The 16,342-nt window shown below is 48.3% G+C and overlaps 1 protein-coding gene across 1 annotated transcript in view; it reads right to left on the bottom strand.

Moving 5' to 3' along the window:
• MAP3K11 (mitogen-activated protein kinase kinase kinase 11) overlaps positions 1–6,360 on the bottom strand; it is a 30,717-nt gene extending 24,357 nt beyond the window's left edge. The window contains exon 1 of the mRNA XM_081892295.1: positions 4,923–6,360. Coding sequence (XP_081748421.1) covers positions 4,923–5,616 — 694 coding nt within the window. The 5' untranslated portion in view covers positions 5,617–6,360. The remainder of the gene's footprint in view (positions 1–4,922) is intronic.
• Between the last annotated feature and the right edge of the window lie 9,982 nt (positions 6,361–16,342).

The raw sequence follows: 16,342 nt of genomic DNA, 5'->3' as shown, positions 1-16,342 counted from the left end.
AGAAGTTACGACTATAAAGTAGTTCCAGTTACAGATAGGTAGCCGTGTTGGTCTGCCATAGTCAAAACAATAAAGTAGTCAAAACTATAAAGTAGTATTATAGTATGGTGTGAAGGTGGCCTGAGTCTGCTCTGTCTTCTGCATGACGGACAGCCTTTCAGATATTTAAAGACGTCTCTCATGCTGCTTTTAGATATTGCCAGATGGTTGAATACTGAGATGAATGACAAATTTACACACACACACACATACGCATAAGACCTGGAATAAAGAAGGGAGAACCTATAGACAAGAAACTGTTGTCCTTTGAGAGGAGTCGAAAAGAATTTGAAAGAGGGATCACTGCTTGGGGGGTGTACCTACTCCTTCCACTTTCACCTGTGTTAAACAGGTTTGGCAAGTTTTTCGTATTCCCCCCCCCCCCCGCCCACCCCCACAAAACTTCTTTGATCAGAAGTGACAGTAGGAAGAGATACCTAAGTTTGCATATGTGTGTACATCACAGGAAGTGAAATCTCTCTCCCAAGCCACCTCCAACTGACTTAAAAACGACTGTCTACGTCAGAGCTTTCCAAATTCTGTGTCACGACACGTTATCATGCCGGCTGCAGTGTGGGCTAGAATGAGAGCTTGCTGGTAAAGCTGAATTACTGGTTTGCTAGTAGAACTGAATTACTGTGTCATGAAATGATGCGTGTCTAAAAAGTGCGTCACCACCATGACAAGTTTGGAAAGCTCTGGTCTACGTTCTGTTACAGTAGCTTATATTTCTATAGAGAGGCAGATGGCAAGGTATTTTGAGCCTGTTAGGAGAGGCTATACCATAGCTGGCAACCTTCCCTTTTTTTGCGGGAAATTCCCTTATTCCAGCGCCGTTTCCCGCTGTTTCCTGCTGCTATCCCGGATTGTTAGATATCCCGCAGACTGTCCCCGGAACAGCTGAGGCTGCTGATCCCTTATTTTCAAATCTGAAAGTTGACAGCTTTGGGCTATACTGTATGCTCTGAACAGGATGCCCTTCTGTCAAATTCCAGATGTTCCACATCCTCCTTTGGGTGTTTTTGCCAAGCTGGAATGTGTCATTGAACTCTGATCATGCTTCTTGATGGAGGATACAGTGCAATGTGTTGAGTGTGTGTAGAAACTAGCTGATTATACAATGGTAAAATTAACATTACTTTTGCTCCGCCCACTTTTGCTGCTAGTCCTGCCTACAAGGGGAATGTGAGCCCAGAAGGGGACATGGCTCATAGGCTGAAAATATTCCCTATCTTGTGCCCTAGTGGGATAGCTCAGTTGATTAGAGCATGGTGCAGATAACGCCAAGGTTGCAGGTTTGATCCCCATATGGGGCAGCTGCATATTCCTAGGGTTGGACTAGACCAAGGGACAGCAAACTTTTTCAGCAGGGGGGCGGTCCACTGTCCCTCAGACCTTGTGTGGGGCTGGAATATATTTTGAAAAAAATAAATGAACGAATTCCTATGCCCCACAAATAACCCAGAGATGCTTTTTAAATAAAAGCACACATTCTACTCATGTAAAAACACACTGATTCCTGGACTGTCCGCGGGCCAGATTTAGAAGGCGACTGGGCCGTATTCGGCCTCCAGGCCTTAGTTTGCCTACCCATGGACTAGACCAGGCACATCCAACAGGTAGATCGTGATCTACCAGTAGGTAAGTAGACGTTCTGTGGTAGATCACTGGTAGATCAGTGGCTCCCCCCAAAGAAGCTCAACAGCTTTGACCTGAACCCCTCCAAAATGGGGTAGATCACTGCCAGTTTTTAACTCTGTGAGTAGATCGCAGTCTCTTGGGAGTTGGCCACCCCTGGACTAGACAATCTTCAGGGTCCCTTCCGACTCTAGGTGAGGCCCCTGAGCCAGGAAGATCCGCGGGCCTAAAATATATGCATATATCCCAGTTTGCAGCATTCTGTCACACTCAGGGTGACCAAGAAACGAGGAGGACAGTGCTCTGCACACAGGTGCAGGATGGGTGCTTAACATCTACTCCCTTCCCAACTTTGCATCCAAAGGCAGCTCCCATTTAGTCCTATATTTGGAGGAATCCTGTTGCAGTGAACATTCCCTGCCATATACGGGCTTGTCCTCCTCTCACACCGTGCCTGACATAATGGTGGGCATTTTGCAAACAGTAATAACTACAATTTAGGGAACAAATTGCTAGGTACTGTTCCCGCAGCGTAAGAAGCAGAGCTGCCGGATTAAGAGCAAAGGCTCACCTCTTCCAGCGTCTCGTTCCCCATGGTAGCCAAACAGATGCTCCCCATTTAACCCAGAATTAAATTCTTTAATACAGAATTAAATTCATTAACCCAGAGTTAAATTCATTAATCCAGAATTAAAACAACCCTGCAAGGCGTGATTCTCATATGACCGACGGAGGCGGGCAGTTGGGATGGGACTAAGAAAACAGCCACCATCCGATCAGCTTTGAAACAGGAACCCTTCCACCAGTGCTCTGCCTGAAAGGCGCGACATCTAGAGGACAATGTTCCTCTGAACATGTGCAGAGTGCCTTGCAACCAGCACAAGGGAGACGACTCTGGCCATCTGCCTATCTGTGATGGGGAGGTGCGGGCTTCTGCCACAGGAAGATTTGCTTTCAAACAGATCAAAGCAAGAGTTGCTTAGGGCAAGGACTGCAATGGTATGGGACAAAATTCCCCCTCCTTGTCCCTGGTTTCCCCTCCCCAAATCTACAGCTGGAGGAAGCCCAGGGCCTGGAGAGAGAGAGGAAAAGGCTTCAAATCATCAGGCTCTTGTTTGCATGGAAAGAAAAACATTTATCTCGCCCTCACAAGAGGAAACGACAGTGTAGAGTTAGTTTCTGGGAGAGAGAGAGAGAGAGTTGCTGTCACTTCCTTCTAGCTTTGGGTCACTGAGGTCACACTCATCTGCTGTCTGGTGGCAAAACTCCGGGAGGAGAATAGTGAGAGGGTGGCAGATAGAACTTCATTTCCCAAACTGGACCTGCCAGTTCTCATGCCTGCCTCCACCTTAGTTCACCTCTTGACCTAAGGCAGGTGGGAGGGGGAAAATGTGTTTAACTGGCGGGGGAGGGAGGAGGAGAGTACTCTGGATGTGCTCAGAGGCACCCTCGCTTCTCATGTCCCAGAACTGAAAGAAGGTTCCAGGCCGGATTCTGGCTTAAAGGAAGGCTCCTTTCCCGTGCCTTCCAAAACCTTCCTGTCCACTGGGCAGCTTGCCCCTTCAGGGAGGGATATGGCTCTGTGGTCAAGTGCCCACTTTGCACACAGATGGTCCCAGGTTTAAACCCTCAACGTCTCCTGTTAGGCTGGGAGAGTCCCCTGGCTGAAATCTTGGGAGAGCAGCTGCCAGCTAGTGCAGATTCCTACGCTTCACGGGGTTGGACTAGATGACCCCTGGGGTGCCTTCCAAGTCTACAATTCAATGTTTCTATACTATACTGAGATCAATGGTCTGACTTGCTATACAGCAGCTTCCTACGTTTCTATTGCTGCATATACACCATAACTTAAAAGCAAATAAAATCCCGGGAACTGTAGTTTAGCCCTCAAAGAGCAACAATTCTCAGCACCCTTAAATTACAGTACTGTACCCAGGATTCTCTAGGGGGAACAGGTGCTTCAAATTTACGGTGCATATTCCTTATCAATGGCTTCTTTTGAGAGTGCTGCTTGCTCACAGTACACCTGTTCCAGAAGTCACCTTTTCTTGCCTTCATTCACCCCCCTCCCATTTTTATTTTACACTTGAAACACTAACAACATTTCAAATTTTAGCGCCACTGCTGAAAGGAAGGCTTTCTGTGGTTCCCACCCCCTGTGGGGCACAATCCCTAGCGGGAAGTTGTATTTCTACACAATGGCACAAACCACCTGCTAGATTGTGTACCCCAAAGCTAAAATAAATAAGGAAGGACATAGCTTAGGTCATAAAATTGATGCAACTTGGAATTGCAGTTTTGACATTTATTATCAAGGCTTAAGGAAGGAATGGGGAAGTTCTTCCCCGCATTAAGGTCGCATTCCTTCGTGGCCAATGCTCTAGGTGCTGCGTGACAGGGGTGGGAGGGGCCAGATGCGAAAGTAGGCAGAGCAATGCATGTGACGCTCAGCTTTGTGCAGTAGGTTGCATTCTGGGCACATAAAACCCAAAGGCAATTGCATGGCTCCCACTTCCCCCACATATTCCCATCCTGTACCCAGGCAAGCAAGACACCTTCACACAGTCCAAAGACAGGCAAACCAGGCAAAATGACTCAGCTATGGCACAGAGCAGGGCTGGTGAGGGCTATGGCCTTGGGTGAGGTTCAAGGGCCAGACAGAGAGGTCCTGGGGGCTGTATTTGGCCCCCAGGCCTGATGCTTCCTGTTCCTGGCTTACAGTGTCCTCGTTTTCTTAAATACTGCACTCAAATCTGCAAGTAGGGTGGTGCCTTGGGAATTGCCTATCACCTCTGTCGAGCTGCTGAGGCTTTCCTTGTTTCTGCACAACAGCAAACATTTGATTAAGAGGGGAGAGAGACAGAGCCTTTTCCAAAGTGGCACCCAGAAGATGCAATTCTCTCCCAGAAAGGTCTGCCTGGCCTCCTCCCTGTTCATCTTTAAGCTGGCATTTAAAAACGAAATTTTTTCAACAGGAATGTTCTGAGTTAATTTTCCATGTTCCATTCTTATTTTCCCTTCTCGGTTGTTCTTCTTTTCCTTATTGTCAGTTTACGGCTCGGTTACATTTTCTCACGTTTCGTTCCACTGTTCGATCTTAAGATATCGTTACGCGAGCAATTTCAAGCCGAAAGGCGGGGATGCACATTTTTGAAACGAACTAACCAACCAGCTTGATTTGTTCAGGCAAAATATATGCAAATATATGCAAATCCCTCACCACCAATCCCAACCCTCCTACTCACTGTTGTTGGATTTCAGGTCACGATGAATGACGGGCACGATGGCTTCGCAGTGCAGGTACTGCATCCCGTGAGCGATTTGCACGGCCCAGTTGATGAGGATGTGGGGTGGGATCCTGCGGCCAGCAAGCATGCGGCTGAGGGGACCCCCGGCCGCATATTCCATCACCAGGCACAAGTTGGGCTCGCGGAGGCAGACGGCTTTGAGGGCGATGATGTTGGGGTGCTGCAGCATGGCAAAGAGCCGGGCCTCTTGCCGTACTCTCTCCGACGTGGTGCTGATGTCCTCGTCCGGATCCTGGCGGGCGGCCTTGACCGCCACCAACTCCCCCTTCCAGCTGCCGCGGTACACCTTCCCGAAGCCACCGACTCCTATCACTTCCTCCAGCCTCAGGTCCCGGAAGTCGGCCTCAGGGGGGCTCTCGGGGCCTGCGTAGCCCCCCGTCTTGGGCGACACGTAATTGGAAGGGAAGATGCCCACTTGGTTGTTCACCTTGCCGGCCCACCAGCCTTCGTCCCCAGAGATGGCGGCATCCCACGAAAGCACCTCCACCAAATCGCCTTTCCGCAGAGTCAACTCGTCGCTGCTGGCGGCCTCGTAGTCAAATAACGCCGTCCAGACGGGGTTGGCGTAGGCCGTGGTGCCCCCGCTCCGCGAACCTGGCCCCCAGGCCACTAGTGGGGCCTTCCGGAACATACTTCCCAGGGGCTCCTTGGGGTCCTCTGGGCCTCATTGGTCCAAGGCCTCCCACATCTAGGTCACTAACATTGCCTTCCTCGCCACTTCCCACGGGATCGAGACCATCCAGGGGGCCACAGGGGCGTTCAGCAGGGAAGTGGGGTGAACACTCCTGCCTGCCAAACCCCCTCGCGTCGAGGAAGCAGGATCCAGCCCTTTGAGTTTATAGACTCCTCTCAACGAATCCGGGGTCAGAGGCTCTCCATCGCCCTCACCAGGGGTAGGAAGACCACCCCGTCTAGTCTCTCCCGCAGAGAACAGGGGGCCGCTCCCTACGGCCGGTTTCCTCCCAAGCGGGCGGGTTACTCGCTAGGGGGGCCCCGTCGAACCCGCCAACGCGATCCGATGTAGGCAATGGTGGTCGTCCCCCACCCTGGCGTCTTGCCTGCTCTTCTCCCAAGGCACCCTCCGTCCGAGGCTCTCCAAGCGGATCTGCGCCGCGATCAGCTTCCTTATCCAGTCCCGTCCGGTCCCTCCCCTCGAAGCTTCCAGGCGAAGCGGCGCCCGGCTCCACGGAAAGGACTCGCTCGCTAGCCCCGTTTCAAAGCCGGCGCTGGGACGGGTGGAGGGCAGACAGGCCCCCCGTCACACAAGGAACCCGTCCCGTCGAGGAGGAAGCCTCGATGGCGCGCCTGCCTGGGCTTTGTACCTTCGCTGCGCTCGGTCCTGGGCAGAAGTGCCGGACGGAGCGAGGCGGGGAAGGCAGGGCAGGGGAGGGGTTTGAATTCCTCGGCCTGCCCAGGGGGAGGCGGGTCTCTTTCTCTCTCTCTCTCTCTCTCTCCTGGGTGGAACAAAAGGCAAGGGTGCTTTCCAGCGAAGGGTCAGCTCCGGCCTCCAGAACGCGGGGGCTTTTGCTTTCCAGATCCGTGGGAGGAGATACATAAGACCATTGTCTCCCTTCCCAGGGGAGCAGCCTGGTTTGGTGTAAAAAGGGGCGCGGGCAAGCTTTGGAGTCCCAACAGCACTCTTGGGCTTTTTTCTCTCGCCCGGCGCAGCGTTCTGTGAAAATCGAAACTCTGCGCTCTCCTGTAGCTCACGCCAATCAAAGGAAGACTTCTAAAGCGTCTGAACCTCCTCTGAGAGACCAGGTCCATAACTGACTCCTGAAGAAAATATATACAAGAAGGGACATCCGGGGAGCATGGGGCACACTGAATACTGTGGGATAGATTACAGCAGGGATGGCCAACCTGTGCCCTCTGGGATGTTATTGGGTGTTATGGCTCTGCAGCGCCAATCATTGGTGATCATTGATACGATAATATTTATTGCCATTGTCCCATACAGAACAACGAAATTGAATCTACACAAGACATTCAAAAACTAACAAGCCTGCTATCCCAGCGATCCCAACCTGGTTAGCCCCCTAAAAACTCTGGCTAATTGGGGCTGATGGGAGTTATGAGTCCTCCAGCATCTGGAGATCGCAGGTTAACCACTCCTGGTTTGGTTCTCAACAGCCTTGAAATTAATAAATATGCATTATTTCTAAATAATTGGATCCTTCGCTGATGAGTATCAGAAACTGCAAGAAACCACGAGCATTATTAGACTCCCTAAGCCTAAGAGAACTGCGGGAACAAGACTTAGAGCCTGAAACTGACTATAAAGTTGACTGTAAATTGTATTGTTTCACTGGTAATTCCTTAATTATTTTATACAATTTATTTGTGATGTTCAGTTACATGTTATGTTATTGTTTGTACGTCACTTTGGGATTCATTTGAATGGAAAGCGGCATAGAGATATAATAAATCGAATAAACCAAACCAAATCTGGAGCACAATACCATTCCAGTCCGTTGCATCCCAAATGAGAGAAAATTCATCCAAATTAATTCATAGACGGTACCTGGCTCCCCACAGTCTTAGCAGAATATCAAGTACTGATAGCCTACTACAGTATGCTGGAGAGGCTGCAGAGTCAATTTCCAAATTCCGTATGTTGTGGTCCTGTGAGAAGATACAGAAATTATAGAAAAAAATATTTTATGAAATGGGACTTACCATGGGTCAGAAACTAGACCGAAATTCCAAGATAGCATTGCTACCCATATTTGATGAGGGAAGTCAAAATATAAAACATTATGGTTGGGGTATTTCAATACCATCTGATATATGATTGGTATTGTTTGCTGTTGTTATTTCATTCTGTAACACTGTATATTACAAACCCTGCCCCCTTTGTTATTTGCCTTTTTCCCCAGTGCCTATCTATTTTTGTATATTACAAAAATTTGATAAAAAGTTGGGGAGTGATTAAAAAATAAGGATATTAAAATTTTTACTATCTAGAGTATTTCAGCTTGAAGGTAGCAAGATTTGAGCATGGGTGGGCAAACTGAGCTCCGGGGGCCGGATTTGGCCCAATCGCCTTCTCAATCCGGCCCGCAGATGGTCTGGAAATCAGCATGTTTTTACATGAGTAGAATGTGTGCTTTTATTTAAAATGCATCTCTGGGTTATTCGTGGGGCATAGGAATTCGTTCATATTTTTTTTTTCAAAATATAGTCCTGCCCCCCACAAGGTCTGAGGGACAGTGGACCGGCCCCTGCTGAAAAGGTTTGCTGACCCCTGGATTTGAGAGACAACTTGCTATTTGAATGCTTTCAGCAAACCTGGGCAATTGTATTGATGGGGAAATAACACAAAAGGCAAAAAACGAACAAATTTAAAAAGACAGAAGAAAAGGTACTAGCAACATGGCATCTCTTTATTAAATACGTAGCACAAAAGCAACATCAATGGCAACCACTAGCCATGCATGACCTTCTGTGGAATCACATAAAGTGATACCACAGACCCCCAAAAAGAGGATTCCAGTCATAAGTAAAGAAGAACAGAGATTTAACCAATGGTTGTAGCTATATGTAACTTTTATGCTTATGTTTTGTTTAGGTAGGCTTGCCGTACGTCAGGTAAATTCCTGACATGTCCTGGTTTGGGGGTGTAAAAATGGCGTCGGGGGTGGGATCGGCAAAATGTCACAGAAAACCCAGATGTATGGCAACGCAATCAAAAAAGCAACGGAAACTTAAAATCACTATTTTAACTTTGTGGGTGTCAGGAATTTTATTTTTTGAAATATGGAAACCCTATGTTCTGTTCTGCATTGTTCTGATTTTGTCAGAATTTCGAAGAAGGAGGAGGAGGAGGAGGAGGAGGAGGCGGAGAAGGAGAAGGAGAAGAAGACTGCAGGCTTACAGTCAAATACTGAAAGGAATAGGGGAAAATTGAGCATGAACCCAGACCTAGAACATTTTAAAAATAACAATTGGTGATTACAAGGGGTAGGGAAAATAATTTATGGGAACCTCTAATGCTTCTAAGCATAGTGAAGATGTGTCAAGAGAGATCACACATCTAGGATTTGACATTTCTTATTCTCTGAAACTGATCAAGCAGTAATTCCCTGTCTCCTCCTCTGCTTGCCAGGTTCCTAAGCATTTGGGGGCAGAATTTCTGGGTTGATGTTTCCAGCAGGATTGTGCTTCATTGACTCAAGCTTTTATGATAGCTTTTTGGAAAATAGCACAGCGCTCACAGCAGACCTTGAACCTGTGGCCTTGGGGCATTGATGGGGCAATCATCAAGGAGGGAATTGTGGGAAAACAAGCTATTATCCCTGCTCTTCCGGTTTCATTCAAACACAGGAAAGGCTGAAGCAGATCATGTGAGTGATTTCCTGTATACAAATGCCTGGGCTGGGCTGCGCTGTTTTGGTTTGAGCAAGTTCAGGGTTAAGCTTTGTCCCGTTCCTTTTACTGCTCCAGTCCTCAGGCCAAATCAAGACTGTGTGCAGTCACTCTTAGTCCTATTCCAGTGTGAGACATTCCCTCAGCTCATCTTCTTTGTTTGAGAATCACCTCTCTCTAATTTTCATTTCTAAAAAGAAGGGAAGTTATTAGCACTCATTTTAGTTGGTTAGAGCATGGTGCTGTTTACGCCAAAGTTGCAGGCTCAATTCCTATATGGGACAGCTGTATATTCCTGCATTGTAGGGGGTTGGATTAGAATCAGGGGTCAGCAAACTTTTTCAGCAGGGGGCCGGTCCACGGTCCCTCAGATCTTGTGGGGGGGGGGCGGAATATATATATTTTTGGGGGGGAAATGAACAAATTCCTATGCCCCACAAATAACCCAGAGGTGCATTTTAAATAAAAGCACACATTCTACATATGTAAAAACACACAGATTCCTGGATCGTCCGTGGGCCGGATTTAGAAGGCGATTGGGCCACATCCGGCCCCCTGGCCTTAGTTTGCCTACCCATGGGCTAGGTGATCCTCAAGCTCCCTTCCAACTCTACGATTATATGATTTATTTACAGTTGTACTGGTCAATTCTCAACACATCCAAGCTGAAGTGGGGCTGGACATCACAAAACCCAGCACAATTTGGGGTTTCTACCAGCCTGAGACTTGGAAAGGATGGATGATGGCATTCTAAGGCACTTAATATGCAGGCATCTCCATAGAGCAAAAAGGAAAAGTACACTTTTAGTTGTGGGAATCCTTTCCAGACCAGTAAGGCTTGTAGTCACACAGCCAGTTGCAGCAAACACGTTGTACATTGGGTTTCTGTTAAAATCCCTGTTGAAGGGATAATCTTTGGCAGAGTAAACTGGAACTACAAATCCAGTGTCACTTTTCTGACCTCGTATCTCATAACTTACGGCACACAGACAAGTGAATATGGTGTCACAACCCATGTTTTCAAGTCACAGAACCTCTCTGACATGTTACTGTGATTTATTACTGTCTGATTCGGAATCGGCAGGCAGGCATGGCTTTTCATCCTTTATTTCCACTTCTCAGACTTGACGGTAGAATACAAATCATTATACATTACAAAAACTGAAGTTTAGATAGCATTCACTATTAGGAATCAGTTATTCTAGGAATGTTGAAACCTTATGTTTAAGTGAAGAGTTATGGCATATATTTATGCATGCAACAAAAAGCATGGGAATTGTAAAACTTCAGGGGCCTGGCTTAACTTTTACACTGTGTAAGCAGAAAACATGTTCCACAGTCTCATATTGTGCTGCTTTACAACTTTTATGTCAGATCCAAACCATATAGCAGTATTTAAAACACAAAGTGCATTTAAAGCACATTACTTTCCCCAAAAGATCCTGAGAACTGAAGTTTCCCCCTCACAAAGCCACAATTCCAAGCATCCTTGTTGTTTAGTCATTTAGTCGTGTCCAACTCTTTATGACCCCATGGACCAGAGCACGCCAGGCACTCCTATCTTCCACTGCCTCCCGCAGTTTGGTCAAACTCATGTTAGTAGCTTTGAGAACACTGTCCAACCATTTCGTCCTCTGTCGTCCCCTTCTCCTTGTACCCTCCATCTTTCCCAGCATTAGGGTCTTTTCCAGGGAGTCTTCTCTTCTCATGAGGTGGCCAAAGTATTGGAGCCTCAGCTTCAGGATCTGTCCTTCCAGGGAGCACTCAGGGCTGATTTCCTTAAGAATGGATAGGTTTGATCTTCTTGCAGTCCATGGGACTCTCAAGAGTCTCCTCCAGCACCATAATTCAAAAGCATCCTTAACAAACTGCAATTCCTAGGACTTGGGGGGGGGAGGGGTATCATGTGCCTTAAACGTGATTTGGATGTATTTTAAATGTATGGTGTGGACCTGCCTCCATGTATCCACACTTTCCTCTTGTCCTTCGGTCCTAAACATCTTCCCCATGCAGGGCAAGGGAACAGAGTAAGTCAAACCAGAGAGACAGCTGATCAGCTGAAGTCTTGATAGCTCCTCCTCCCCTTTCCATCTCTCTGACACACACAAACACAAATGTGTGCAGAAGACTTCGCAGCAGCACCCCATGCCAACATTCACGGCAACATGCAGCAACATATCCTATGCACACAGCAACACACATGGCATGATATGGTATGATTTTTTATTTATACACCACCCAAAGCCCCGCAAAGTGTGAGCCACATTAATACATGTGAATATGAAATAAATACACAATAAAGCTACCATGCATACAATAAATAAATAATATAAAATGAGTATGTTGTATCCAAGCATGCACAGGAATGCACAACCTACTGCACAGGGTTGTTGTGAGGATAAAATGGGGAGGAGGAGGAGAGCCACATATGTCACTTGAGCTCCTTGCTTCATGCAACTTGGGCTGTTCATGGTAGAGCAGAGATTTGAACCACGGCTTTCCTGATTCCTCCCCCACATCTCTTAATCTTGTCACACTTAGTAAGCATCTTGCAGGCAGAGATCTGTTGTTTTCCGATCTGGTATAGCCAACAGCATTAAGGAACTTTCTACTTCAAATGCAGCTTCAGCCATGACATAGGGGGCATCCTTGCCTCGTCCCCTTCTATATCTTACATTTTTCCTGTAATGGCATTATTTACAATCAGGTTTGCAGTTTGATCTGTATAAATTGCCTTAATTCCTCTTATCAATGTGACTCCTAATTCCATTTTTTTTCTAATAACTTAATTCATGGGCCTTAACTCATTTTTCTTTTGAGTCTTGAAAAACTCCTCTCTCCTGAGTAGTTAGTGACCATAAGGCTAAGAAATAGCTGCAAGATTACATCCACATTAGGAAAGGCCATTTGATTTTTTCCCTTGTATATAATTTGATAAAGGTCTTTATGAGACAGTGAGTGCTCTGCTCTAAGCCTATGGCTTTGTCTCACATACAGGTGATAGTGCAAAAGTTCATCAGTAAGTTTCAGGTCAATATCTTCTGGGTAGGCTTCCATCAACAGGTTGTATCCTAAACTTATCTCTTGAAGAAAGCGCATCTAAGGCACCAGGTGCACTTCTGTCATTTCTTTGCCGTTCCCTCACTCTTTGTCTCCTTGTTTTGTAGTTGACATTTGGCAAGGTAGCTTTTGCTTGTTTCTCAAGCTCTTCAAAATCATCTCTAATTTTCCTTTAAAAACCCAGAAGTGAACTGTACAAACTTGCACAATAACTCAATAACAGGTCTGATTTTTGAAGGGCTTCGCTGACCTTGTGAAAATGACCTAGCACACAGGTCCAAAAATGCAGCATAAACACAAATTCCAGTTCTTTCATTTTCTGCAAAAGATTGTTAGCTTGGAGCCTGGTCTCCCCCTTCCCATTAATTTCAGAGTCAGGATGAGGTCCAGTTACCAACCTGCATTCTGGCCTCCTGCCTTTACAAGTAGTACTGGACAGTCAACAGTGCAAAGTCTCATCGTCCTGGGGTTTTGAGGGAGGAGAGGTGTTGAGAGGTGACAAAACTAATTTCTAATAAGTGCCCCCCTTTATTTCCATAACAAGTCATTGAGTCTGTACTCTGAATAGTGACACCAGGGACCGAGAAGCTGCAAGGCTTGTCAGCCCAACCCGTGCACAGTCTCCTTAGGGCTGGCCTTAAGGCAATTGGAGCAATTTGGCCAAACTGGGCCCCGTGAGCCGCTCCTACATGGGCCCCCACACCAGGGCAATGTAGACGGATTTTATTTATATCTCAAAGATTCCAATTTGGGCCCCAGAGCTTCAAATTGGGCACCACTGGCTAGCCCTGAGTCTCATAGTTGCTGGGCCTGAGTTGCCCTGCCCTCGCATAAGTCTTGGGTTTGCAATTTTGGGAGACGGGACACTGCAGCGCTGGGGACAGGGCGGGCTAGCAAGGCCCCCCAGATTTAGAGGCCCTAGGCTTCAGCCTACTTAGCCTATACGTAAATCTGGCCCTGGGCCCAGAGGACCTCCCTGGGCCCCGCAGCCTCCTGGGCAGAGGTGGAAGGGCAGCACAAAGAACCCAGGCAGCAGGGAAGAACCCAGGCAGCGGGAGGCAGGTCTAAGGCAGGGGTCTGCAACCTTTAAGACAAAAAGAGCCACTTGGACCCGTTTCCGAAGATAAAAAACTGGGAGCCACAAAACCGGGAAGGTGACGTCGGGACGGTGCGTGACTAACACACGCACCAACCCCATGCGACGTCACACCCAGTACAGCGCCTGCCACAGTGGGGAGTGTCGGGGCGCACAATGCGCCTCCTCCCCTCGCTAGTATCCACCCCGGAGCCGCGGCAAAGGTGTAAAAGAGCCACATGCGGCTCTGGAGCCGCGGGTTGCAGACCCCTGATCTAAGGGATCCTTGCTCTCACTCACTGCTCACCGCTAGGGAAGGGATGTGTAACCCCAGCACATCTGCAAAGAGAAGGACATGGGGACAGGTGAGTTCATCCCTGAGCCCCTGGCAAGGCTATTCCAAGAGTTTTCTCCTGGATTCCAAGTCCTATTACAGGGGAGGGACACCCCAGGCCTTGGGGGTCAATTCTGGCCTCCTGCCCCCAGAACGTGGCTCCCCAGGGAAGGTCCCCCCCCCCCCGCTGACAACTCCCCCCTCCCCCCATCTTGCCCCGCAGCCCAGCCCCCTGCTTCCTCCATTGGACCCCACAAAACGGGGTTGTCGCTGGCAGGGTTGGGTTTCCAGACACTGGCTCAGATGGACCTTGGGTTGGATCCAGCCGTCTGGCTCTGTACATCTTTTGACTAGCTGCCCCCCTAGCCCATTCCTGCCCTCCTCTGTCCCAAAAAGGAGGGACACTTGCTCACCTGACGCCATGGGCTGCTTCGGGCCTTGCAGGGCTGTTGCTGCGGCTGATCGGGCATCTTGAACACCTTAACTTAGAAGAGAGGAGCAGAGAGAGCGACTCAGAAGCTGGCAGCCCCAATTCTTGGGGGGTGTTTTTGTGTGAGGAGGGGGCGTCTGGCCCAATTCCTTCCATCTCTCTGCAGTTCAGTGACCTGAAAGGGCATCGCCAGAGCTGGAAAGAGGCAGCCCAGAGCATGAAGGGCTGGCAGAGAGAGAAAGGAGGCCCCAAGTGCTATGGGTTCAAGAGCTCCAGCCCAAAGGAAAGAGAAGCATTGCCAGCTGTTAAGGGGCTGCTCTGCCTCGTCTTAGGACAGCCCTGCCCTTCCTGGAGAGGGAGGAGACCCATAGGAGGATCCTCCAAGCATCAACGTGTCCCAGAAGAGGAGCAGAACATGAGGAAGATGGTGGAATCTTCCATGGAGCCAGAGAGACCCCCAGGAAGGGGGAGAAGGCCGATGTCGTAGGGCAGTTGGAGAGATGCAAAATGGAGCCAGGCAGAGGTTGGAGGTCTGGACTAGGAAGACCTGAGAGAGCAGGGTTCGAATCCCCACTCAGCCATGAAGCTCCCTGGTGGACCTTGGGCCAGCCTAGTCTACTTTGCAGGCCTGCTGTGAAGATGACAATTGGTGGCAGGGAGAACCATGAAGGCCACCTTGAGCTCCTAGGAGGAAAGTGGGCTATGAATGTCCTAGTAAATGTAAATGATGAGAGGGGAGAGAAAAGGGGAAGGCAGGGAAAGAGTGTGGAGGAGCTGAGCTCTCTGGAGAAGACTGGCCGGGTAGATTTCCAGAGAGCTAAGGCTGTGCAGGGGACCCCAGGACTCAAACCCCGCCCCCAGGAGACCAAGAGAAAGCAAAGGAATGCTACTTACAGTCTGCACATTTTGTTCACGAAAAATTCCCACCCTCCTCTCTAAACTAGTTATCTAAAATGCCCATCCAAGCCTAACTCTGACCCCACCCCAAACCCCGCCCTAAGCCTAAGCCTAACCCCCGCTCTAACCATACACCCTAACTACTCCTCTATGTACAAAATAAATATATACAAACTATATACAAAAGCTTCCAAAAGTGCCTGACAAATGTTGAGCCTTCCATTTCATTGTGGGGAACAGCTGCAGCGCATCAGGAGGCGTCCCTCAACTTCTGTTTCTTCTCTCCTGTAGCCAAAGGGGCTGGACTAGATTACCAAATAACACTGTTGCTGTATGTAGGTTTTATTTTATTTTTTATCTTATATTTTGGAAATGTACATGCAGGTTGTTGTTTTCTTTAGTTTTTTGGGGGGGCCCCAAGAGAGTGGGGCCCTAAGCTATAGCTTGTTTAGTTTATACGTGAATCTGGCACATCAGTCCCCAATCTCTCAGCCTCTGCCACCCTCCTCTTCTTTCTGCAATATGAGGATAAGAAGACCAGTCAGTTTTACAGGGTTGATAAAACGATGCTGAAGCGCAATTCTATGCACGCCTTCTCAAAAGTAAGTCCCACTGTATTCGGTGGGACTTAACTCCGTGGTGCTTTAGGAGGGCAGTCTGAGAATTACGGACAATTTTGCAAGGTTGGCTTCGATTATATATATTTAGCAAGCAGAACTTTTCGAAAAAATCTATATGCAAGCTACAAATTACTATATTTTATTATGCCAATGAAGTCAGGACTGGATGGGCCCGACACCCCACTTCACCCCGTCTTGAAATTAGAGGATGATGGCAGGAGAGTAGGGATTCTGGCACCTTTCTGCAATTCCCATCCATCAACTGCTCTCCTACGCTTTGAGGGATTGGGCCAGGCATAGAGGTTCGTTTCTCAGTGGAAGATAGGGCTGCTTCTCATTTTGAGTGAGCCAATCGAAAAGAAGGTCATCACCTAAAATCCCGCCTTCTCAACCCGCTCAACAAAAACAGGACCCTAGCAATGTGCGCGTGCGCACTGGTCCTTAGGGTATCTTCTTTGGCTGAATGTCCGCCCTCTTCCCCCATCGAGCTCCGGTTTCAGACACGCATGCGTATTTTTCACTTTCGCTCTCTGCCGTTGAAGATTTTAAGCGCGTGCGCAGGGCCCTGCTTCC

The sequence above is a fragment of the Podarcis melisellensis genome (genome assembly GCF_964234715.1).
Source record: "Podarcis melisellensis genome assembly, chromosome: 16".
Classification (NCBI taxonomy): Eukaryota; Metazoa; Chordata; class Lepidosauria; order Squamata; family Lacertidae; genus Podarcis; species Podarcis melisellensis.
The sequence above is the reverse complement of the archived record's forward strand: the minus strand, read 5'-3'. Positions and strand labels throughout refer to the sequence as shown.